The 24,731-nt window shown below is 55.3% G+C and overlaps 1 protein-coding gene across 5 annotated transcripts in view; it reads left to right on the top strand.

Moving 5' to 3' along the window:
* Positions 1-24,731, top strand: part of AP3D1 (adaptor related protein complex 3 subunit delta 1) — a 58,211-nt gene that overhangs the window by 2,990 nt on the left and 30,490 nt on the right. For all 5 annotated transcript variants that reach the window (XR_012428208.1, XR_012428209.1, XR_012428210.1 and 2 more), the window contains exons 2-8: positions 13,421-13,516; positions 14,309-14,389; positions 15,024-15,104; positions 20,077-20,184; positions 21,830-21,959; positions 22,911-23,050; positions 23,133-23,206. Coding sequence is in view for 2 of the 5 variants with exons in the window: in XM_005587451.5 (XP_005587508.4) it covers positions 13,421-13,516; positions 14,309-14,389; positions 15,024-15,104; positions 20,077-20,184; positions 21,830-21,959; positions 22,911-23,050; positions 23,133-23,206 (710 nt within the window). In the remaining 3 variants the exon portion in view is untranslated. The remainder of the gene's footprint in view (positions 1-13,420; positions 13,517-14,308; positions 14,390-15,023; positions 15,105-20,076; positions 20,185-21,829; positions 21,960-22,910; positions 23,051-23,132; positions 23,207-24,731) is intronic.

Raw genomic sequence — 24,731 nt, 5'->3', positions numbered from 1 at the left:
AGCGCTGAGGTTGTCTAGTTCACTGTTTTCCAGACCTCAGGCTGTGACCTCTTTGTGGGTTGTAAATTCAATTTAATGGGTTATGCTAGGTAAGAAAAAGGAAAAGAAACTAGAAAAGACCAGGGTACAGACACATACGGTAACTGTCCGGTCCTGAAACTTTGATTTCTGCATGTGATACTTGTGTGCACATGTGAACCTATCGGGTTCCCATGCAAAACCCATTCAGATGAGTCCTTTTTTTTTTTTTTTTTTGAGACGGAGTCTCCCTCTGTCGCCCAGGCTGGAGTGCAGTGGCTGGATCTCAGCTCACTGCAAGCTCCGCCTCCTGGGTTCACGCCATTCTCCTGCCACAGCCTCCCAAGTAGCTGGGACTACAGGCGCCCGCCACCTCGCCCGGCTAGTTTTTTGTACTTTTTAGTAGAGACAGGGTTTCACTGTGTTAGCCAGGATGGTCTCGATCTCCTGACCTCGTGATCCGCCCGTCTCGGCCTCCCAAAGTACTGGGATTACAGGCTTGAGCCACCGTGCCTGGCCCAGATGAGTCCTTTTAAAAAGCATAAGTAGTGGTCTCATTCGTACGTGTCTTGGTCCACTTGAGAGTGTCCTCAGTTTCTAAAGCTCGGTAGAATTGGCACAAAAGCCAAACGACTTTTTTTTTTTTTTTTTTTTTTTTTTTTTTTTGAGACGGAGTCTCGCTCTGTCACCCAGGCTGGAGTGCAGTGGCCGGATCTCAGCTCACTGCAAGCTCCGCCTCCCGGGTTCACGCCATTCTTCTGCCTCTGCCTCCAGAGTAGCTGGGACTGCAGGCGCCCGCCACCACGCCCGGCTAGTTTTTTGTATTTTTTTTAGTAGAGACGGGGTTTCACCATGTTAGCGAGGATGGTCTCGATCTCCTGACCTCGTGATCCGCCTGTCTCGGCCTCCCAAAGTGCTGGGATTACAGGCTTGAGCCACCGCGCCAAGCCAGCCAAATGACTTTTAACACTTTATTCTCACAAGCCCTTTTCATAGTTTCGGCAAAGTTTTCTCCATTTTTTCTTTTTTTTTTTTTTTTTTTTTTTTTTTTTTTGAGACGGAGTCTCACGCTGTTGCCCAGGCTGGAGTGCAGTGGCGCAATCTCGGCTCACTGCAAGCTCCGCCTCCCGGGTTCCCGCCATTCTCCTGCCTCAGCCTCCTGAGTAGCTGGGACTACAGGTGCCCGCCACCGCGCCCGGCTAATTTTTTGTATTTTTAGTAGAGACGGGGTTTCGCTGTGGTCTCGATCTCCTGACCTTGTGATCCGCCCGCCTCGGCCTCCCAAAGTGCTGGGATTACAGGCTTGAGCCACCGCGCCCGGCCTTTTTTTTTTTTTTTGAGACGGAGTCTCGCTCTGTCGCCCAGGCTGGAGTGCAGTGGCCGGATCTCAGCTCACTGCAAGCTCCGCCTCCCGGGTTCACGCCATTCTCCGGCCTCAGCCTCCCGAGTAGCTGGGACTACAGGCGCCCGCCACCTCGCCCAGCTAGTTTTTTGTTTTGTATTTCTTAATAGAGACGGGGTTTCACCGTGTTAGCCAGGATGGTTTCGATCTCCTGACCTCGTGATCCGCCCGTCTCGGCCTCCCAAAGTGCTGGGATTACAGGCTTGAGCCACCGCGCCCGGCCTTTTTTTTTTTTTTTTGAGACGGAGTCTCACGCTGTCGCCCAGGCTGGAGTGCAGTGGCGCGATCTCGGCTCACTGCAAGCTCCGCCTCCCGGGTTCACGCCATTCTCCTGCCTCAGCCTCCCGAGTAGCTGGGACTACAGGCGCCCGCCACCGCGCCCGGCTAATTTTTTGTATTTTTAGTAGAGACGGGGTTTCACCGTGGTCTCGATCTCCTGACCTTGTGATCCACCCGCCTCGGCCTCCCAAAGTGCTGGGATTACAGGTGTGAGCCACCGCGCCCGGCCTCATTTTTTCTTTTTTCTTTTTCTGAGACTAAGTCTCTCTCTGTCACCAGGCTGGAGTGCAGTGGCACCATCTCTGCTCACTGCAAACTTCGCCTCCCAGATTTGAGTGACTCAATCTCCTAAGTAGCTGGGACTGCAGGTGCGAACCACCACACCCAGCTGATTTTTGTATTTTTAGTAGAGATGATTGTTCACTATTTTGTCCAGGATGGTCTTGATCTCCTGACCTCGTGATCTGCCCACCTCGGCCTCCCAAAGTGCTGGGATTACAGGCATGAGCCACCGCGCCCAGCCCATTTTTTCTTTTTATTATTTTTTTGTTTTGTTTTGTTTTCTTCTTTTTTTTTCCGAGACAGAGTCTCGCTGTGTTGCCCAGGCTGGAGTACAGTGGCACAATCTTGGCTTGCTGCAACTTCCGCCTCCTGGGTTCAAGCAGTTCTCCCTGCCTCAGCCTCCCGAGCAGACTCCAACTCAAAAAAAAAAAGATATAAAGATATTCAATTTGAACTGAGTGTGTCTTCTTTTCTTTTAATACCATCAGTCATTCCCCTAGATCGGCGTCTGCCCCTCAGCACTGTGGATGTTGGGGCTGGATCATTCTCTGAGTAGTGCTATTCTGGGCACCATAGGGTGCTGAGCAGTGTCCCCGCCCCCACCCACTCCATGCCAGGAGCTCCTCTGGTCATGCTAGCCACAGGTGTCCCCAGACAAACGTATCTCTTGGAGGTAGAATCAACCCCAGATTAAAAGCCCCTGAGCCCACTTGCCGGTAAGAGAAGTCTCCCAGAATTCCCGAATGCCTCCCTGTTGTCCAGGTGCCCTTATCCCCCATGCTGTCACGGTGGTGGTAGACCGGAGGGCGTGGATTCTAGGTTGCTTTTTTTTTTTTTTTTTCTCCTTTGAGCCTCTTTAATGGCAACATATGCAATGCATAGGACATTGTACAGCTTTTTTTTTTTTTTTTTTTTTTTTGAGATGGGGTCTTGCTCTGTCGCCCAGGCTGGAATGCAGCAGCATGATCTTGGCTCACTGCAACCTCCGCCTCCTGGGTTCAAGTGATTCTCCTGCCTCAGCCTCCCAAGTAGCTGGGATTACAGGTGCCTGCCACCACACCTGGCTAATTTTTATGTTTTTAGCAGAGACGGAGTTTCACCATATTGGCCAGGCTGGTGTCGAACTCCTGACCTCAAGTGATCCACCCACCTTGGCCTCCCAAAGTGCTGGGATGACAGGCGTGAGCCACTGCGCCTGGCCTGTACAGCTGATTATTATGGTAATGATCCTGACTTCTGTGAGTTTAATTTCCTTGACTTGCTTTTAGTTTTATCACTTAAATTCGTGTCCCTGAACCATAGGCGTGATTGCCTAAGGTGTGTGTGCTTTGCTGCCGGCGTGGTGGGGAGCTGTCCTCGGTCCTTGCCGTGGGTGGCTGTGCTCTGTTGTTTACACGCAGCTTCCCTACGTGGTCTCTGGTCAGACGCGTGGGTGGTTTCCATGTGGGATCGTTTTATGAATGGTCTCAAGCCGTGGTGGCATGCAGCGCGCCCAGCCCTTGGGACAGCGCCCAATCCCCACAGAGCCGCTCCCAGCAGCAAGCGTGGAAGCCACAGCCTCGCCTCCTGCACCACCAGCAGGGCTAGGGTGTTAGGGGGGTGCAGCCATAGTGTCAGCTCCCCTGATTATGAGTGCGGTTCACTCATTCACGGGTGTTTAACTGCTTGCGTTCTTCCTGAAGCTTTCTCCCCAGGGCTTGGGCCTCTGTCTGTTTTACTACTCTGCAGGGGTTTTCAAAAGGCAGCCTCTGGGCAGAAGGCTTGGTGTGTGTGTGTGGAGGTGGCTTCAAGGCCGAGGCATGTGGGTCCTGGAGGGACGTGTGGGTGGGGGTGAGCTCTGCCTTGTAACCAGCTTCTGGGTGATGCTCGCTTGCTTTGTGCCCTGGAGAGCCAGGAAGACCAGAGGGCAGGAGTGGCGACACCAGACCTGGGTGTGCTCTGGCCCAGCCCTGGCACTGTGGACATCAGGCTGGATGGTTCTTGGGGTGGGGGTGTTAGGGCATTGCAGGGCACTGAGCACGTCCCCAGCCTCCACCCACTCCATGCCTAGATCTCTGCAAGTCGTGGCAAGCACAGATGCCGCAGACATCGCCCAGTGTCCCCTGCGGGGACAGAGTCACCTGCTGGGAACCACTGCCCTAGGAGTTCTTGGGTTGGCTGGTGGCCGACTTGTCCACATGGCAGTGAGACAGGCAGAAGGATGCAGGGTCCCGGGTGGCCTGGGCATCCGCCATGTGGCCCCCTCTGTGCTGAGTGGTCTCTGATGGTCCTGTTAATCTGTGACCAGGGCCTGAGGACCCTCTGCTCTGCCCAGGCCTCCAGCCCTCAGGGAACTGCAGTCCAGGTGGAGCCTCACGTCTGTCCTGGCGTTTTGTCCTGTCCTGTGATGCTGCTGAGCCAAGGTGGTTCCTTTCTTTGAATAGTTGTATCGAGATACAATTTGCATGCCATAAAATCCGCCTGTTCTAGGCATGAAATTCAGTAGGTTTCAGTATGTTTACAAGCGTGCGGTGATTCAGCACAGTAAATTCCGAACAGAGAAACCTCATGCCCTGGCAGCCACTGGCCTGCTGTCTCTGTGGATTTGAGCCAGAAGCGTTTCGTTCGTTCTTTGTTTTTGGAGACAGAGTCTCCCTCTGTCACCCAGGCTGGAGTGCAGTGGTGCGATCTTGGCTCACTGCAGTCTCTTCCTCCCGGGTTCAGGCAATTCTCCTGCCTCAGCCTCCCGAGTAGCCAGGATTATAGGCATGCGCCACCACGCCAGGCTAATTTTTGTATTTTTCGTGGAGACAATGTTTCACTAAAAATTGGCTAGGCTGGTCTCGAACCCCTGACCTAAATTGATCTGTTCGGCCTCCCAAAGTGCTGGGATTACAGGTGTGAGCCACCGTGCCCCACCTCGACTCAGAGGGTTTTATTGGTGACCGTGCCACCCCACAGACATCCAGGCTGAGGTGAGGGGCCGTGAGTTACAGGACTGAGCACAGAGACGGGCTGGGGCTGGACTAGATGGGGCCGGCCGGGATCTGGTGCTGGACGGGGCTGTTTCTGGCCTCTGCCCTGTTGGGTGTTAGTGTGCTGCACCAGCCTCAGTCGTGGGAGTGGAGGTAGGTCCTGGTGTGGGGACCTCGGCTCCATGCTGTCTCAGCATGGGTGCGGCTGCTCTGCTCCTAGGTACAGAGGGCATTGAGCCTGTCCACAACGAGAGGGTAAACCAGGACAGCGTCCCGGGCTGTAGAAGGAGCAGCGCACTCTGCATGATAAGCTCCTTTCATGCTGCTTCTGGGGTTCTGGGGTTCAGTGGCTTTTCTGTTCGAATTTGAAGTGAGGGTGATTGTGGATGGTAACTTATCCTGGGCAGGATGGAGCACTTCGCTGGCATGTCTCCTTTCCTGACCCAGTTACTGTTGGGACTTGGAATTCTTTTTTTTTTTTTTTGAGATGGAGTTTCACTCTTGTCACCCAGGCTGGAGTGCAATGGCACGATCTCGGCTCACCACAACCTCCGCCTCCCAGGTGCCAGTGATTCTCCTGCCTCAGCTTCGCAAATAGCTGGGATTACAGGCATGTGCCACCACGCCTGGCTGATTTTGTGTTTTTAGTGGAGATGAGGTTTCTCTATGTTGGTCAGACTGGTCTCGAACTCCTGACCTCAGGCAATCCACCCACTTCGACCACCTGCAGTGCTGGGATTGCAGGTGCAGCCCTGCGCCCGCCACGGCAGCACTTTCGTGTATTTCTCTTATTGTTTTTGAGGCAGTCTTGCTCTGCTGCCCAGGCTGGAGTACAGGGCTGCAATCACGGCCCACTACAGACTTGACTTCCTGGGCTTAATCAATTCTCTTTTTTTTTTTTTTTTTTGAGATGGAGTCTCGCTGTGTCTCCCAGGCTGGAGTGCAGTGGCGTGATCTCGGCTCACTGCCAGCTCCGCCTCCCGGGTTCACGCCATTCTCCCGCCTCAGCCTCCCAAGTAGCTGAGACTACAGGCGCCCGCCACCACGCCCGGCTAGTTTTTTGTATTTTTAGTAGAGACGGGGTTTCACCATGTTAGCCAGGATAGTCTCGATCTCCTGACCTCGTGATCCACCCGCCTCGGCCTCCCAAAGTGCTGGGATTACAGGCTTGAGCCACCGCGCCCGGCCTTAATCAATTCTCTTACCTCAGCCTTGCAAATAGCTGGGACTACACAATGTGGCCACCACACCCAGCTAATTTTTTATTTTTTTATTTTTTTATTTTTTTATTTTTTTTTTGAGACGGAGTCTCGCTCTGTCACCCAGGCTGGAGTGCAGTGGCCGGATCTCAGCTCACTGCAAGCTCCGCCTCCCGGGTTCACGCCATTCTCCGGCCTCAGCCTCCCGAGTAGCTGGGACTGCAGGCGCTGCCACCTCGCCCGGCTATTTTTTGTATTTCTTAGTAGAGGCGGGGTTTCACTGTGTTAGCCAGGATGGTCTCGATCTCCTGACCTCGTGATCCGCCCATCTCGGCCTCCCAAAGTGCTGGGATTACAGGCTTGAGCCATCGCGCCCGGCCTGTATTTCTTTTTTTTTTTTTTTTTTTTTTTGAGACGGAGTCTCGCTCTGTCACCCAGGCTGGAGTGCAGTGGCCAGATCTCAGCTCACTGCAAGCTCCGCCTCCCGGGTTCACGCCATTCTCCTGCCTCAGCCTCCCGAGTAGCTGGGACTACAGGCGCCTGCCACCTCGCCCGGCTAGTTTTTTTCTATTTTTTAGTAGAGACGGGGTTTCACCGTGTTAGCCAGGATGGTCTCGATCTCCTGACCTCGTGATCCGCCCGTCTCGGCCTCCCAAAGTGCTGGGATTACAGGCGTGAGCCACTGCGCCCGGCCCGGCCTGTATTTCTTTTTTTTTTTTTTTCTTTTTTTTTTTTTTTTTTGAGACGGAGTCTCGCTCTGTCACCCAGGCTGGAGTGCAGTGGCCGGATCTCAGCTCACTGCAAGCTCTGCCTCCCGGGTTCACGCCATTCTCCTGCCTCAGCCTCCAGAGTAGCTGGGACTACAGGCGCCCGCCACCTCGCCCGGCTAGTTTTTTGTATTTCTTTTTTTTTTTTTTTTTTTTTTTTTTTTTGAGACGGAGTCTCGCTCTACCGCCCAGGCTGGAGTGCAGTGGCCGGATCTCAGCTCACTGCAAGCTCCGCCTCCCGGGTTTACGCCATTCTCCTGCCTCAGCCTCCCGAGCAGTTGGGACTACAGGCGCCTGCCACCGCGCCCGGCTAGTTTTTTGTATTTTTTTAGTAGAGACGGGGTTTCACCGTGTTAGCCAGGATGGTCTCGATCTCCTGACCTCGTGATCCGCCCATCTCGGCCTCCCAAAGTGCTGGGATTACAGGCTTGAGCCACCGCGCCCGGCCTATTTTTTGATTTTTTTGAGACAGGGCCTTAAAAACCTCATCTCTACACAAAAATACAAAAATTTGGCATGGCCAGGTGCAGTGGCTCACTCACACCTGTAATCCCCGCACTTTGGGAGGCTGAGGTGGACGGATCACGAAGTCGGGAGATTGAGACCATACTGGCTAACATGGTGAAATCCCATCTCTACTAAAAATACAGAAAATTAGCCAGGTGTGGTGGCAGGCGCCTGTAGTCCTAGCTACTGGGGAGGCTGAGGCAGGAGAATGGCGTGAACCTGGGAGGCGGAGCTTGCCGTGAGCCGAGATTGCACCACTGTACTCCAGCCTGGGCGACAGAGCGACACTCCGTCTCAAAAAAAAGAAAAAAAAAAAAGAAAAGAGGCTGGGCGTGGTGGCTCACTCCTGTAATCCCTGCACTTTGGGAGGCCTTGGCCGAAGCAGGCGGATCACCTGAGGTCAGGAGTTCGAGACCAGCCTGGCCAACATGGAGAAACCCTGTCTCTACAAAAAATGTGAAATTAGCCTGGCGTGGTGGCACATGCCTGTAATCCCAGCTACTTGGGAGGCTGAGGCAGGAGAACCATGCTCGAGCCCGGGAGATGGAGGTTGCAGTGAGCCAAGATCACACCATTGTACTCCATCCTGGGCAACAAGAGCGAAACTATTTCAAATAAAAAAAGTAAAAACCCCTCAGAGCCCCCAGTGGGGTGAGGGGTGTCGGGCTTTGCTCTCATGAGCTGGGTGAGCTCCGAGGCCCTCAGCCTGCATGCAGCTCAGCGGCCCGGCTTCCCTCAGCCTTGCAGGCACGTGGAAAGCACCGTGGGATGTGTCGAGGGTTCAGCTCGTTGGTCTTTGAGCTAGACAGCACCCGAGAATCAGCTGCTGAGGTTGTGACCATGCGGCCTCCGTGGTCTCAAGATGCTGACTTCATTCATTGAAGGCGAAGGACTGAGAATCGGAACTTTAAAACTAGAAAAAGTGCCAGCCAGGTGCGGTGGCTCACACCTGTAATGCCAGCACTGTGGGAGGCCAAGGTGGGAGGATCACTTGAGGTCAAGAGTTCAAGGCCAGCGTGGCCAACATGGCAAAACCCCGTCTCTACTAAAAATATAGAAATTAGGCCAGGCGCGGTGGCTCAAGCCTGTAATCCCAGCACTTTGGGAGGCCGAGGCGGGTGGATCACCAGGTCAGGAGATCGAGACTATCCTGGCTAACATGGTGAAACCCCGTCTCTACTAAAAATACAAAAAACTAGCCGGGCGTGGTGGCGGGCGCCTGTAGTTTCAGCTACTTGGGAGGCTGAGGCGGGAGAATGGCGTGAACCCGGGAGGCGGAGCTTGCAGTGAGCCGAGATCACGCCACTGCACTCCAGCCTGGGAGACACAGCGAGACTCCGTCTCAAAAAAAAAAAAAAAAAAAAATATAGAAATTAGCCTGGCATGGTAGTACATGCCTGTAATCCCAGCTACTGGGAAGGCTAAGGCAGGAGAATTGCTTGAACCTGGGAGGCGGAGGTTGCAGTGAGCTGAGATCACACCACTGCACTCCAGCATGGGTGACAAGAACAAAACTCCATCTCAAAAAAAAAAAAATTGTGTGTGTGTGTGTATATATATATGTGTGTATATATATATGTAATTTAAAAACTTAGTTTAATGGCCGGGCGCGGTGACTTAAGCCTGTAATCCCAGCACTTTGGGAGGCCGAGACGGGTGGATCACGAGGTCAGGAGATCGAGACCATCCTGGCTAACACGGTGAAACCCCGTCTCTACTAAAAAATACAAAAAACTAGCCGGGCGAGTTGGCAGGTGCCTGTAGTTCCAGCTACTCGGGAGGCTGAGGCAGGAGAATGGCGTAAACCCGGGAGGCAGTGAGCTGAGATCCGGCCACTGCACTCCAGCCTGGGTGACAGAGCCAGACTCCATCTCAAAAAAAAAAAAAAAAAAAAACTTTAATATGGGGGCATGCACCTGTAGTCCCAGCTGCTCGGGAGGCTGAGGCGGGAGAATCTCTTGAGCCTGGGAAGTTGAGGCTGCAGTTAGCCGTGATTAGGCCTCTGCACTTTAGCCTGTGCAATAGAGGAAGACCCTGTCTCAATAAAAAAAAAAAAGGCCGGGCGTGGTGGCTTACGCCGGTAACCCCAGCACTTTGGGAGGCCGAGACAGGCAGATCATGAGGTTAAGAGATCGAGACCATCCTGGCCAACATGGTGAAACCCTGTCTCTGGGGCTGGGCGCAGTGGCTCAAGCCTGTAATCCCAGCACTTTGGGAGGCCGAGATGGGCGGATCACGAGTTGAGGAGATCGAGACCATCCTGGCTAACACGGTGAAACCCTGTCTCTACTAAAATACAAAAAAATTAGCCGGGCAAGGTGGCGGGCGCCTGTACTCCCAGCTACTCGGGAGGCTGAGGCAGGAGAATGGCGTGAACCTGGGAGGCGGGGCTTGCAGTGAGCTGAGATCCGGCCACTGCACTCCAGCCTGGGCAACAGAGCCAGACTCCGTCTCAAAAAAAGAAAAAAAAAGAAACCCTGTCTCTGCTAAAAATGCAAAAATTAGCTGGGCGTGGTGGTGCACGCCTGTAATCCCAGCCACTCAGGGGGCTGAAGCAGGAGAATCATTTGAACCGAGAGGCAGAGGTTGCAGTGAGCTAAGATCACGCCACTGCACTCCAGCCTGGTGACAGAGCAAGACTTGATTAAAAAAAAAAAAGGTACCCCAGGGAGTTCTCCTGTGTATCTAGGGTTTAAATGGCCTGTGTTACTGTAGTCCTGAGAAGTTAGTGTATAAAGGAAATACGCATGCTGTGTTCCAAATTACATCCCAGAATTAAATAGGTGCTGAAACCAGCATCAGTGTTTTAGAATCTCACTTGCTGTGTGGTGAAGTGTGAATTTGGTGCGGAACTAGCTGAGGTATTTGAGAAATTTCACATGTTGCTCCTCTAATTTCCCTTTGTTTTTGTAGAAAGTGTCATGTATAGCCACGTTATACCTTCAAATAATTTTTTTTTTTTTTTTTGAGACGGAGTCTTGCTCTGTCTGTCACCCAGGCTGGAGTGCAGTGGCATGATCTCGGCTCACTGCAAGCTCCGCCTCCTGGGATAACGCCATTCTCTTGCCTCAGCCTCCAAAGTAACTGGGACTACAGGCGCATGCCACCATGCCCGGATAATTTTTTATTTTTTTTAAATTTTATTTATTTATTTTTTTGAGACAGAGTCTTGCTCTGTCGCCCAGGCTGGAGTGCAGTGGCCGGATCTCAGCTCACTGCAAGCTCCGCCTCCTGGGTTCAGGCCATTCTCCCGCCTCAGCCTCCTGAGTGGCTGGGACCACAGGCGCCCGCCACCTCGCCCGGCTAATTTTTTTTTTTTTGTATTTTTTAGTAGAGACGGGGTTTCACCGTGTTAGCCAGCATGGTCTCGATCTTCTGACCTCGTGATCCGCCCATCTCGGCCTCCCAAAGTGCTGGGATTACAGGCTTGAGCCACCGCGCCCGGCCCCGGATAATTTTTTAAAAATATTTTTAGTAGAGATAGGGTTTCACCGTGTTAGCCAGGATGGTCTCAATCTCCTGACCTCGTGATCCACCCGCCTCGGCCTCCCAAAGTGCTGGGATTACAGGCGTGAGCCACCGCACCGGCTACCTTCAAATAATTTAAATCTATGTTTATAATATAATCTTCTGGGTCTAGATCATGTCTCCATACCCCGACTAATAAATTTTTTTCTTCAGGCCGGGTGCGGTGGCTCACGCCTGTTGTCCCAGCACTTTGGGAGGCTGAGGTGAGCAGATCATCTGAGGTCAAGAGTTCAAGACCAGCCTGGCCAACATGGTGAAACCCCGTCTCTACTGAAAATACAAAAATTAGCTGGCGTGCTGGTGTGCCCCTGTAATCCCAGCTACTCAGGAGGCTAAGGCAGGAGAATCACTTGAACCGGGGAGGTGGAGGTTGCAGTGAGCCGAGATCGCGCCACTGCACTCCAGCCTGTATCAGAGCAAGACTCCGTCTAAAAAAAAAAAAAATGTTTGTGTGAGGCTTGGTCTGAGAGGAGCTACTTGGACTTTATCAGCAGTTAAAAAGCCAGGAAGGAGTCCCAGGGTTGCGACCCACTGCCGAGTTCCTAGAAAGCTGACTAGTGGCTGGGCGTGGTGGCGACCCCTGTGGTCCCAGTGCTTTGAAAGGCTGGGCACGGGAATCACTCGAGTCTAGGGTGTGGAGGCTGCAGTGAGCGGTGATCTCCCCACTGCACTCTAGCCTGGGGGACAGCGTGGGACCCTGTCTCAAAAAAAATCCATAAAATCAAGCAAGTTGACTGGCGCAGACCCACCACGTTGTGTGTATTATTCATCAGCCGTGAGCGTGGTGGCTGTTCCTGTTTCAAGCCACTATAAATGGTGCTACCATGTGCGTTCGTGTGCTTGTTTTTGTTTGGACACCTGTTTTCCATCTCCTTGGGTGCACGCCCAGCAGTGGAATTGCCGGGGCAGTAACTCCACATGGAACCTTGGAGGAACCCCAGGCTGGTTTCCACGGCAGCCACGCTGCCTGACATCCCATCCCCCTTGCCCTCGTGAGGGTCTGACCTCTCCACGCCTGTGATGGTCTTTTTGTTCTTTCCCTTATAAATCATCAACAGTCCTGACCCTTTGAGCAGGAGGAGTGAGTTATCCTTGCTGTGGGGATGGGAGTACAGTCCTGGGGCGAGGTGTAGTAATTTGAAGTGCGTCTGGAGGATCGGGTGACACTTGTTCCATTGTACAGAGTTGGATCATAAAACATTCAGGAAAATATTGTGTGTCTGTGCTCCCCCCAGCCCCCCACTCCCCCACAGCTGTGGCTCCTTCCCCACTCGGTGTAGCTGGCAGCCGAGCTTGGGGTGTGGTCCTGGGTGACACATGAGTGGTGTATATTCCTGGGGCTGCTTTGAGGCCAGCTACAGTGGGGCTGGGGACAGAAGTACGATAGGGTGGGCTTGCCATCCTTGCCTCTGGTGGGCACAGCAGGAGGAACATTGCATCCCGACGTAGGGGCTGGCAGGATGGGGCCCAGGGAGCCATCACTCCTGGTCTGTTGTCGGATGATGGAGAGGGGCTCCTGTGCATTAGGAGGGCTTGTCGTGGGGGCCTCATCGTCTACTGAGGGAGGCGCTCCAAGCCTCTGCTGTTCCCTCCTCTCTCTCCTCCCAGGTGGGGTGGGTTGTCTCTGGGGCCAGCATGGCATCGACCTGGCTTGTCTCTGGTGCCATCCATGTTGAGCGGCTCACGCCTGCCTGTCTCCTGGGAACCTCATCTGCCATTTGGACCTTGTACCTGAGTTTGCTTGGGTCAGAACTATCCTTAATGGTGTTCTGGAGACACACACAGTTAGTGAGCAGGCCCAGGGGATCCAGACACATCCCCCCAAAACCTGAGCACGGTGTTCACAGCAGCGAGGGTCACACTGGCTGAAGGTGGGAAGACCCCACACGTTCGTCCACCAAGGAGTAGGCAAACAGCGGGGCGTGTGTAGCAGAATGCTATGTGCCACCACCACGGCCAAGTTCCAAAACATTCTCAGCCTAGAAAGAAAGCGAATCCTCACCGTTTCCTCCCCCAGCCTCTGGCACCCACAAATCCGGTTTCTGTCTCTGGATTGGCCTCATCTGGGCATTTCGTAGAAATGGATCATATGGTGTGCTCTCTTGTGTCTGTCTGGCTTCTTTCTTTCTTTCTTTTTTTTTTTTTTTTTTTTGACACAATCTGGCTCTCTCACCTAGGCTGGAATGCAGTGGTGTCATCACAACCTCTGCCTCCTGGATTTAAATGATTCTCCTGTCTCAGCCTCCTGAGTAGCTGGGATTACAGGTGCCTGCCACCACGCCTAGCTAATTTTTGTATTTTTAGTAGAGACGGGGTTTCACCAAGTTGGCCAGGATGATTCGAACTCCTGACCTCGTGATCTACCCATCTTGGACTCCCAAAGTGCTGGGATGACAGGCGTGAGCCACCGCTCCTGGCCTGGAATCAGTATTCCAACCATCTTAGCTAGATGTTTGTAATTTCTGTGTTTATCCACCATTATAGGCAAAATACATCTCTCAGTGCATCGATGAGATCAAGCAGGAGCTGAAGCAGGACAACATCGCGGTGAAGGCGAACGCGGTCTGCAAGCTGACGTATGTAAGTGTCTCCCGGTGGCCCGTGCCCAGCACTGTCGGGCTGCTTCTCCACTCAGCGCGTGTCCCCCTGTTCCTCAGCCTGTCTGTCCACCTGTCAGTCATTGGTACCACCCGCTGTCGGTGAGCCCCTCAGGGCCAACCCGGAGTCCTGGAGTGGAGAGCCGTGATTGTCACATGACTGGCAAACAGGCCAGAGGGTGGCAACCCACAGGCCCTGGTGGTAGCCCCGAGGGAGCCCCATGGGGTCCTCTTCTGGGTGGTGTTCACTAAGGACGCCCCTCGCCTGCGGTCTCGGCTCCCACCACAGGCCGCACCAGGACGCCTAGTGGGGAGAGCTGGGGCCCTGGACCTTCCTGGGCTGGCTCCCTTCCTGGCTGCAGTTCCAGGTCAATGCGTGAGCGGGGTCGGGCGCGCCTCCCTCTGGCCTGTTTTCCCGTGGGAGGTAGCGAGACGGAGGGCTCGTCCGGGGCCCCCCGTGCCGCTGCTCGTCTCGTAACTATTTCAAGGAGCTGATTCGCCAAGGGGTGGTAGTTAGTACCCATAAGTGCCAGTTAGCCAATTGCAGACATTGAGCCTCTTTTTAGTGCCTGTCACTAACCTGTCCCTGTAGCTTTTAAATGTCAGAGTTGTTTGTCAAAAGAAGAAATGAAAGGCCTCACGGGTGTGTGTTGGGTGTTTGTTGACCATGAGTGAGTCTGCTCCGTGTGCTGGGAGGGAGCGCTTCATGCTACGGCTCAAACCCTTTGTCTCCACTTTGGCTTGTGAGTGCAATTTCCTGTGCGTCCCTTAACAGTTACAGATGTTGGGATACGACATCAGCTGGGCCGCCTTCAACATCATAGAAGTGATGAGTGCTTCCAAGTTCACCTTCAAGGTGAGGTTCCGGGACGGCGAGGCTGGTGGGGTGGGGGGAGTGATTACAGGTGTGAGGCACAGTGCCCGGCCAATTTTTATTATTATTATTCTTGAGACGGAGTCTTGCTCTGTTACCCAAGGTGGATTCAGTGGCCTATAATCCCAGCCCTTTGGGAGGCTGAAACAGGTAGATCACCTGAGGTTGGGAGTTCGAGACCAGGCTGGCCAACATGGTGAAACCCCATCTCTACTAAAAATACAAAAATTAACAGGGTGTGGTGGCGCGCGGCTATAATCCCAGCTACTTGGGAGGCTCAGACAGGAGAACTGCTTGAACCCGGGAGGTGGAAGTTGCAGTGAGCTGAGATCGTGCCATTGCACTCCAGCTTGGGCAACAGAGTGAGACTTTGTCTCCAAGAAAAAAAAACTCATACATATTCCAAACTCTGGGAATTTCCTTCTGGAATTTTGAAGAAATCTGGGTTGGTTTTCAAATGCGGGTTGGTTCCCACTTGCTGGTGGTCCCCGCGTCCAGGCTGCGGGGCGTTGCTTCTGGACCTGCGTTGCCTGGTGCAGACGCTGCAGAGCAAAGCTGGGCGCTCCTGAAGGCTGCAGGTGCCCGGCCTCTGATGTGCTCGTCTGTTCTCTCCCAGCGAATCGGCTACCTCGCTGCTTCCCAGAGCTTTCACGAAGGCACCGACGTCATCATGCTGACCACCAATCAGATCCGTAAGGTAGGTCCCCGGCCCAGGCCGCTCTGTGCTGAGTGCAGCCTGTCCCCTGCCAGAGCATCTGGTTTCCACGCTGGTCTTCCTGTGGGCAGCAGGCACCTGTGGCACCCTGGAGTGCGAGCAGGGCTTCTGCAGCCACTGTCTTCCCAGCAGACACGGAGAGGTGGCCCGGCGGGTCTGAGTCTGCGCTCCCTGGTGGGCTTGTGAGGTGGAGGGATGCTGAGCGGTGCGGTGCCCCCTTCCCTCGCTCACCACATGGAGGGGCCGGCAAATGGGGCTCCAGGGCCCACTCGAGGCTGGCCTCTGCAGTCGCCCCCTTTCTTCCGTTCTCCCCGTATGGTAGTGCCTGCTGTAGCTGTGCGCCCTTCGTCCCCATGTCGGGTGCTTCCTGCCCGCGGTTTCTTTTGAGTCCCACGAGGTGCATTTTTCAGCACCATGTAAATGTTGCATTTTGAAGTGGTCACGGAGGCCATTGGGTAGCAGAGGTCTCCTTGGCCCCTGAGCTCTGAACACATTTGGTTCCTGCCTCTCGATGGAGGGGTTGGGGTGTTGCAGAATCAGGCCCACCCTTCTCATGGGCACCTGGCCCCTTTCTGGCCCTAGACCTCACCTCAGAGGCCATGGCCCCGGCTGTCCAATGTCCATGTGCAAGGGCAGGACCCTGTGACTGTTGTTGACCCCACAGGGTGACCTGGCGACCTGGGCCAGGGACTCCCAGCCTGCCGAGGCACAGGTGTGGGGGTACTGGCGGTGACTGGTGCCCGGCACAGGGTGTGGTGCAGGTCTCGGGACTGTTGGCTCTACTGGGCTCACTGTTGTGGGCAAGATTATGGAGCTGGGCATCCCGCCTGGGCTGCGGACGACATGTGCCCTCGATGCCGTGGGGTCTTGGGTTGTGGCCATGAGGGTGGCTGGAGGGCCTAGCAGGAGGGGCCTGGGTGGGAGTCTGGCCCACTGAGAGGAGGATGGGAGCGGTTTTGCAGGTGGTAACTGGGAGGGAGGAGGATGGAGGTCTCCGGCCGCCCTGGATACCCAGGTGGCAGCTGCCCAGCAAGGAGGGCCACATGTCAGGCCCAGGTTTGTGTCTCTTGCTGATGGGCTCGGATGGCCGGATCCCTGTGTGAGCACCTCACTGGGGACTTACATCCACCACTGCCTTGCCAGGTGCTTGGAGCTGTTAGGCCCTGTGTGTTGGGCGTGGCTCTGACCCGGTGCCTGCCACTGGCTGGCCTCGGATGCAGGTGGTGCCTGTGGGGCTCCGGCTCAGGAAGTTAGCACCTGCTTCCTCTGTGTAGGATCACACGCTCCCGATGTTTGCAGTCCACTGTGTCATTTTTGTTTATTTGTTTTGTTTTGAGACTGAGTCTTGCTCTGTTGCCCAGGCTGGAGAGTAGTGGCGTGATGTCGGCTCACCGCAACTTCCGACTCCTGGGTTCAAGCAATTCTACTGCCTCAGCCTCCCGAGTAGCTGGAATTACAGCTGCCTTTGTTTTTTGTTTGTTTGTTTTTTGTTTTGTTTCTGAGATGGAGTCTTTGTCACCCAGGGTGGAGTGCAGTGGTGCGATCTCAGCTCACCACAACTTCCACTTGCCGGGTTCAAGCGATTCTCCTGCCTTAGCCTCCCAAGTAGCTGGGATTACAGGGGTGCACCACCACACCTGGCTAATTTTTTTGTGTTTTTAGTAGAGATGGGGTTTCACCATGTTGGCCAGGCTGCTCTCGAACTCCTGACCTCAAGTGATCCACCCACCTCGGCCTCCCAAAGTGCTGGGATTACAGGTGTGAGCCACTGCACCCAGCCCTCATTTCTTTTGTTTGTTTGTTTGAGATGGAGTCTTGCTCTGTCGCCCAGGCTGGAGTGCAGTGGCACAATCTCGGCTCACTGCAAGCTCCGCCTCCCAGGTTCACGCCATTCTCCTGCCTCAGCCTCCTGAGTAGCTGGGACTACAGGCACCCACCACCATGCCTGGCTAATATTTTGTATTTTTAGTAGAGACGGAGTTTCTTTCTTTTTTTTTTTTTTTTGAGACGGAGTCTCGCTCTGTAGCCCAGGCTGGAGTGCAGTGGCCGGATCTCAGCTCACTGCAAGCTCCGCCTCCCGGGTTCACGCCATTCTCCGGCCTCAGCCTCCCGAGTAGCTGGGACTACAGGTGCTGCCACCTCGCCCGGCTATTTTTTGTATTTCTTAGTAGAGACGGGGTTTCACCGTGTTAGCCAGGATGGTCTCGATCTCCTGACCTTGTGATCCGCCCATCTCGGCCTCCCAAAGTGCTGGGATTACAGGCTTGAGCCACCGCGCCCGGCCTAGAGACGGAGTTTCACCGTGCTGGCCAGGATGTCTCGATCTCCTGACCTCGTGATCCACCTGCCGTGGCCTCCCAAAGTGCTGGGATTACAGATGTGAGCGACCGTGCCTGGCTTGTTTTTTTTTGTTTTGTTTTGTTTTGTTTTCTTTGAGACAGAGTTTTGCTCTGTCGCCCGGGCTGGAGTGCAGTGACCGGATCTCAGCTCACTGTAAGCTCCGCCTCCCGGGTTTACGCCATTCTCCTGCCTCAGCCTCCTGAGTAGCTGGGACTACAGGCGCCCGCCACCTCGCCCGGCTAGTTTTTTTGTATTTTTTAGTAGAGACGGGGTTTCACCGTGTTAGCCAGGATGGTCTCGATCTCCTGACCTCGTGATCCGCCCGTCTCAGCCTCCCAAAGTGCTGGGATTACAGGCTTGAGCCACCGCGCCCAGCCTCCTGGCTTGTTTTGTAATTAAAAAAATTATTTTCTGGGCTGGTGTGGTGGCTCACGCCTGTAATCCCAGCACTTTGGGAGGCTAAGGCAGGTGGATCATCTGAGGTTGGGAGTTTGAGACCAGCCTGACGAACGTGGTGAAACCCAGTCTCTACTAAAAATACAAAATTAGCCGGGCATGGTGGTGCATGCCTGTAATCCCAGCTACTCAGGAGGCTGAGGCAGGAGAATTGCTTGAACCCGGGAGGTGAAGGTTGTGGTGAGCCGAGATCGCCCCATTGCACTCCAGCCTGGGTGACAGAGTGAGACTCCGTCTCAAAAAAACAAAACAAAACATTATTTTCTTACCTTTTTTTTTTTTTTTTTTTTTTTTTGAGACAGGGTTTTGCTCTGTCACCCAGACTGGAGAGCAGTGGCGCGATTGCAGCTCAGTGCAGCCTCGACCTCCTAGGCTCAAGCGATCTCCCCACCTTAGCCTCCTGAGTAGCTGGGAGTACAGGCATGCACCACGATGCCCAGATGATTTTTTTGTATTTTTTGTAGAGGCAGGGAGGGTTTCACTATGTTTCCTAGGCTGATCTCGAACCCCTGGGCTCAAGTGATCCTCCTGCTTCGGCCTTCCAAAGTGGTAGGATTAGAGGTGTGTGCCACCGCTTCCAACTCACTGTGTTACTTTATTTTATTTTGTTTATTTATTTATTTTTTGAGACGGAGTCTTGCTCTGTTGCCAGGCTGGAGTGCAGTGGCACAATGTCGGCTCACTGCAACCTCTGCCTCCCTGGTACAAGCAATTCTCCTGCATCAGCCTCCCAAGTAGCTGGGACTACAGGTGTGCACCACCATGTCTGGCTAATTTTTTGTATTTTAGTAGAGACGGGGTTTCACCATGTTGGCCAGGATGGTCTTGATCTCCTGACCTCGTGATCTGCCCACCTCGGACTCCCAAAGTGCTGGGATTACAAGCGTGAACCACGGTGCACGGCCACTGTGTCATTTCAAAGGAACCAGTTGGCCCCATCTCTACTAAAAATACAAAAATTAGCCGGGCGTGGTGATGTGGCCTGTAATCCCAGCTGCTTGGGAGGCTGAGGCAGAGAATTGTTTGAACTTGGGAGGCAGAGGTTACAGTGAACTGAGATCACACCACTGCACTCCAGCCTGGGGGACAGAGTGAGACGCGTCTGAAAAAAAAAAAGCTGGCCTTGTCATATTTTGACCACAGAATGGTAACCCTGAAAACGGATCTTGATAGGTGCATATGTAGGTGGAGTCTTGGGAGTTTCCTCAAGAAAATCTCTCCCCGAGAGCAGGTTTGTGATATCAAGAGAAGGTTTGTTTCCCCGAGTGCTGAGATAGGAGCCGGGGGGATGCCGTGTTTTAGTGAGAACTGCGGGAGTGAAGAGCTGGGGCAGAGTCCAGGGGAGCGCGGGGGCAGCTGCCAGCTGAAGTTGGAGAGGGGCCCACGGGAGCTGTTCCTGGGCCCTTCCCCTCAGTTGTTGGGGAAAGGGACCCCAAATGGAAGCAGGCTGTCCGAGGACCCCATCCTGCGGGGCGCGTCTTCCGCCTGTTCCGTGCCAGGCCCAGCAGCACCGTCTCTGTGGACTGGGAGCTGCCAGTGATGGGTGGGGGCAGCCCTGGTTTTAGGCCTGGCTCTGCTCTTGCACCCGTGGTGGCCCTTCCCCACACTTGCAGTGACTTGTGACAAGTGCCTCTGTCCCAGGAGGTGCCAGGAAACTCGACTGATTCCCACACAGAGTGCTTCAGTTTGTGGCTTAGACCTCCCTGTCCCCAGCCCTGCCCATCCAGGAGGAGCCAAGAAACTTAGTTGATTCCCGCCCACAGAGTGTTTCAGCCTGTGCCTCAGACCTCACTGTTGCCCGGCATGCCCACCCAGGAGGAGCCAAGGAACTCAGCTGATTGCCACACACACAGCCCTCCAGGCTGTGCCTCACACCTTAGTGTCCCCAGCCGTGCCCATTCCGGCTCCTTTCTTGGTGACAGTGTCTTCCATGGGCTCTAAATTGTTCCTCCTTGTCTGAGTTCAGCTCCAGACCCCTCTGCAGCAGGGGTGATAAGGCACAGCTGCACCCCAAGGGGATATGCTGAGTCCCCCAAGGGGATATGCCGAGTCCTGGGGCGTCCTGGGAGGATTTTGCTCCTGCTGCTCCTGGCGACCCGGGCGTCGGACGTGCCACCCAGGGCATCCTGGCCATGGCCCTTTCTCTGTCGCTTTCCAGGACCTGAGCAGCCCTAGCCAGTACGACACAGGCGTTGCACTGACGGGTCTGTCCTGCTTCGTCACCCCAGACCTTGCCAGAGACCTGGCAAATGACATCATGACACTGGTGAGTTTGTAAGCTTGCCCGCCACCCTGCACGTCTGCTCGGGGAAAAACGCGGTCAAAGTGGCATGCCAGGGAAGCTTGGCCGTACGGAAACTGGCCGGGATCCCTGGTGTGTGGCCTACCTGAGATGGGAACCAAATCACTGTCAGCTGGTGGGGCAGCTCTTGGGCTGCTTTGATTCCTGCGTGTCTTGAGTTTATGTTTGAAATCATCCTGCCAAGAGGAGGAGCAGGGTCTCCCTGATGGGCCAGGCCCAGTGGGGGATGTTTGCCCCAAGGTCTGACAGTGGCTCCTGTCTGAGCTGCCAGTGGGCTTCTGTGTGGTCCTCTTTCCTCCATCACGGACCGCAGCTGGACTCCTCCCTGCCACTCCGCTTGTCAAAGGCTACATCCCCGGCTGTGACAGTCTAAAATCTGAGAAGCCCTTGGAAATTTTGGCCCCAGAAACATCTGTTTTGTGCCTGACTTAATCTCCAGCTCATGAGGGAGACCTTTGTTCCTTTTCATTTAAAAAACAGCAGCCAGATTAACAGTGTGGAAGGGCGTGGTTTCCTCCCTGGGAAGCGCTGTCCCTTCGTGGCTGCCTGTCCTCCCGGAGGTGTCTAGATCGTGGCTGATGGGCGCTGTCCCTGCATTGCTGCCTGTCCTCCTGGAGGTGTTTAAATCTTATCCAATGGGTGCTGTCCCTGCGTGGCTGCCTGTCCTCCCGGAGGTGTCTAGATCGTGGCTGATGGGCACTGTCCCCGCGTGGCTGCCTCTCTGCCCAGCAGTGTCTAGATCGTGGCTGATGGGTGCTGTCCCCGCGTGGCTGCCTGTCGGCCCGGAGGTGTCTAGATCGTGGCTGATGGGTGCTGTCCCCACGTGGCTGCCTGTCGGCCCAGAGGTGTCTAGATCGTCGCTGATGGGTGCTGTCCCCGCGTGGCTGCCTCTCTGCCCGGCAGTGTCTACATCGTGGCTGATGGTCTTGGAGATTGTCAGCACAGCCTGCTGAGCTTCTAGATCAGGGATCAGCGGGCTGCGGCCCAGGGCCAAATCCAGCCGGCTGCGCCTTCTTTCCATGTGTCATGTCGTCTCCAGTGGCCTTGGCTATGAAGGGCACAGCCGCGTGGTCACGACAGAGGCCGTCTGGCCCACGAAGCTGAAAACACTGACTCTGGCCTTCACAGAGTGCCGGCTCCTCTACAGTAAAGCAGTGGGGAGCCCATGAGCGGGCGGATGTCAGCGCCCCATCATGGCTCTGTCAGGCCCAGGCAGTTCAGGGCAGCTCCCTGGGCCTGATAGATGGGAGGGCTCCTGCCAGGGAACTTGAGCAGCTGCAGGGCACAGCCGTGGGGAGCTGGGCTGTAGGCTGTGTTCCCAGCATGACTTTCCTCTCCAGCCTTCCTCCTCCCACTGTGGGACCCAGGACCCTGGGGCAGGAGGCCACTCAGGAGAAGGGCTCAGTCTGGAGGACAGGCCTGAGTCGGGACACAGGGAGGCCGGCGTCCGTGCCATCTAAGATGCTGCTCTCTGGCCTCTGGGGCTGGTGTGCAGCCACAGCCTCGGGCTGGAGGACGTCTTCTCCCTGTGGAGGAGGGTGACGGGGAGAGGCGTGAGCAGGGATGAGGCGCAGAAAACCTGTGTAGGCTGAAACCCGCTGCCCCGCAGATGTCGCACACCAAGCCCTACATCAGGAAGAAGGCCGTGCTGATCATGTACAAGGTGTTCCTGAAGTACCCTGAGTCGCTGCGCCCCGCCTTTCCCCGGCTGAAGGAGAAGCTGGAGGACCCCGACCCTGGTTTGTGGATTTCAGTTAAACTTCAGGCTTGGGGGTGGGGGTTCAGCCGGTACCCTGGGAAGATGTGGTGGTGTGTTTTGGGGGGTGCTGTGGGGAGCAGTGGAGGGCTCCGTCCAGGAGCATGCCGGCTGGAGGTGGCTGGGCCTCCCCTCGCTGGGGCAGCCGGGAGGGAGGTGCTGGGGGTGAGGGCAGTAAGATCTCATGTGGCAGCTGGTGAGCCTGGTGTATCCCTGAGCAGAGGTGTACGCCCCACCCCGCCGGCCCGTCGTAGGACCAGCGCTGCCACGGGGCGCCTTCCGCAGGGCAGGGGATGGTCTAGACCATATGTCCCTCACAGGAGCTGCCTCCACCTCACGTGACTGTTGTGTATTTGTGACGTGGTGACTGTGGGACATGGCTTCAAATTCAGTTTCACTGAGTTTCCCTGGGCTGCGTGTGGGAAGCCTCTGGCGTGTGGCAGGCGTGGTTTGGTGGACTCCAAAGCCAGCCCACAGGAATCCCGAGGCCCTGCGTGTAGGAGGGGAGACCCCAGCTCTAAGCATGGGACCCGATGGGCGAGCTTCTCCCTGGAGTGCTGGCCACAGGCGCAGCAGGAAGGCTCCCTGAGCCCCGATGGCTGGGCAGCTGTTTCTGGAGCCCTTCTTGCCGAAATCCCCACTCAGAAGGCCACTGTCAGGCTGTCCTGAGCGTGGTGATGCTTGGGCGCACTTGTGCCTGGCAACAGTGCTGAGCAATGCTTTCTCAGCGCCAGGAGCTGGCTGCTGTGGCCTGTTCCCTGGAGGAACAGGCCTGTAGCTGCTATCCCTGTCACCAGGAGGAGGTGGCAGAGCCAGGGCCATGTTGAGTGAGAGCTGCCGCAGGCCCCAGAACTTCCTCGCAGACCAGGAAGACAGGAGGATGGTTTTCTAAGCAGAAGGGCAGGCATGCTCATGAGGACCGCTTGTTCCCCAGGGGTTCAGTCTGCTGCCGTCAACGTCATCTGCGAGCTGGCCAGACGGAACCCTAAGAACTACCTGTCCCTGGCCCCGCTCTTCTTCAAGCTGATGACGTCCTCCACCAACAACTGGGTCCTCATCAAGATCATCAAGCTGGCAAGTACTGCCCGGGGATGCGGCCTCCTCACCCTGCGTGGTGCATTCCCCGCGGGAGACTGAGGCCCTGCTGTCCCCGCAGTTTGGTGCTCTGACTCCTTTGGAGCCTCGGCTGGGCAAGAAGCTCATCGAGCCCCTCACCAACCTCATCCACAGGTGAGTGGAGACCATGCGCGGCAGGGCGGGCGGGTCCAGTGTCGGAGCGGCGGGGCGGGCGGGCGCCACAGGGTCCAGTGTCGGAGTGGCAGGGGCGGGCCAGCTCCACGGGGTCCATTGCGGGAACGGTGGGGTGGGCTGGCTCCATGGGGTCCAGTGCTGGAGCAGCTGGCAGCCCGGCCCCAGCGGGGTACAGCAGGAGTTGGGCGTGAAGCAGCTGAAAGATGGAAGGCTGTTATGTTCAGCAGACTCTGTCCTAGAGTGGAAGCCTGTGGTGGCGTTCCTGGCCACTGGACTCTTCTCCATGCTGTAGAGACATTTGCGGCGTTTGGGTTTTCCTCACGGGTCTCAGCACTGAAAAGTTGTGAAATGGGACCGTATGTCAGGAGCCTTTTCAGGCCAGGCTGCCTTTGATTGCTAGAAGAGGACACTTTAATTCCTCAGACCAAGTGCTGAGGAGGAGCCAGGACCACCCCCAGCCCCCACTGCAGGGAAGGGGAGGGTGGAGTGGGCCACAGGCAGAGTCGTCATCGCCGTGACTTTCAGATGCGGTCATGTGTTACTTAGCAACAAGGACATGTTCACAGAAGGATGTCATTAGGATGATTCACCGTGTGAACGGCGTAGCGTGCGCTCACACGCACCTTGCTGGTGAAGCTCACCACATTGCTAGGCTACGTGGCATGGACGTCTCCTGGGCCGCCGCCCTGCCCCACAGGCAACTGTAAAGCTGTAAGCAGCTGCAACTCTGTGGCGAGTATCTGTGTGTGAACACGTCGAAACAGAGAAAAGGGCTGGGAGCTGTGGCTCACGCCTGTAATCCCAGCACTTTGGGAGGCCGAGGCGAGTAGATCACTTGAGGTCGGGAGTTCAAGACCAGTCTAGGCAACATGGTGAAACCCCGTCTCTACCTAAAAGATACAAAAATTAGCCAGGTGTGCTGGTACATGCCTGTAATCCAGCTGCACGGGAGGCTGAGGCAGGAGAATCGCTTGAACCCGAGAGACGGAGGTTGCAGTGAGCCGAGATCACAGCAGTGCACTCCAACCTGGGCAACAGAGTGAGACTCCATTTCAAAAAAAAAGAAAAAAAGGCTGGGCACAGCGACTCGTGCCTGTAATCCCAGCACTTTGGGAGGCCGAGGCGGGTGGATCATGAGGTCAGGAGATCGAGACCATCCTGGCTAACACAGTGAAACCCTGTCTCCACTAAAAATACTAAAACAAAGTTAGCTGGGCGTGGTGGTGGGTGCCTGTAGTCCCATCTACTCGGGAGGCTAAGGCGGGAGAATGGCGTGAACCCAGGAGGCAGAGCTTGCAGTGAGCCAAGATCGTTCCACTGCACTCCAGCCTGGACGACAGAGCGAGACTCCATCTCAAAAACAAAACAAACAAAAAACCCTAGTAAGGATGCAGTAGGAAGGTGGTATTGCCATCTCACGGGTTCATGGGCTCATGGGCCGCCGGGGGTGCATGGTCCGTCCCTGCCCGGATGCTGTCATGGGCCCGCAGCTGCAGTGGGATTT

Source organism: Macaca fascicularis, chromosome 19, assembly GCF_037993035.2.
Source record: "Macaca fascicularis isolate 582-1 chromosome 19, T2T-MFA8v1.1".
Classification (NCBI taxonomy): domain Eukaryota; kingdom Metazoa; phylum Chordata; class Mammalia; order Primates; family Cercopithecidae; genus Macaca; species Macaca fascicularis.
This window is presented reverse-complemented; position numbering and strand designations above follow the sequence as displayed.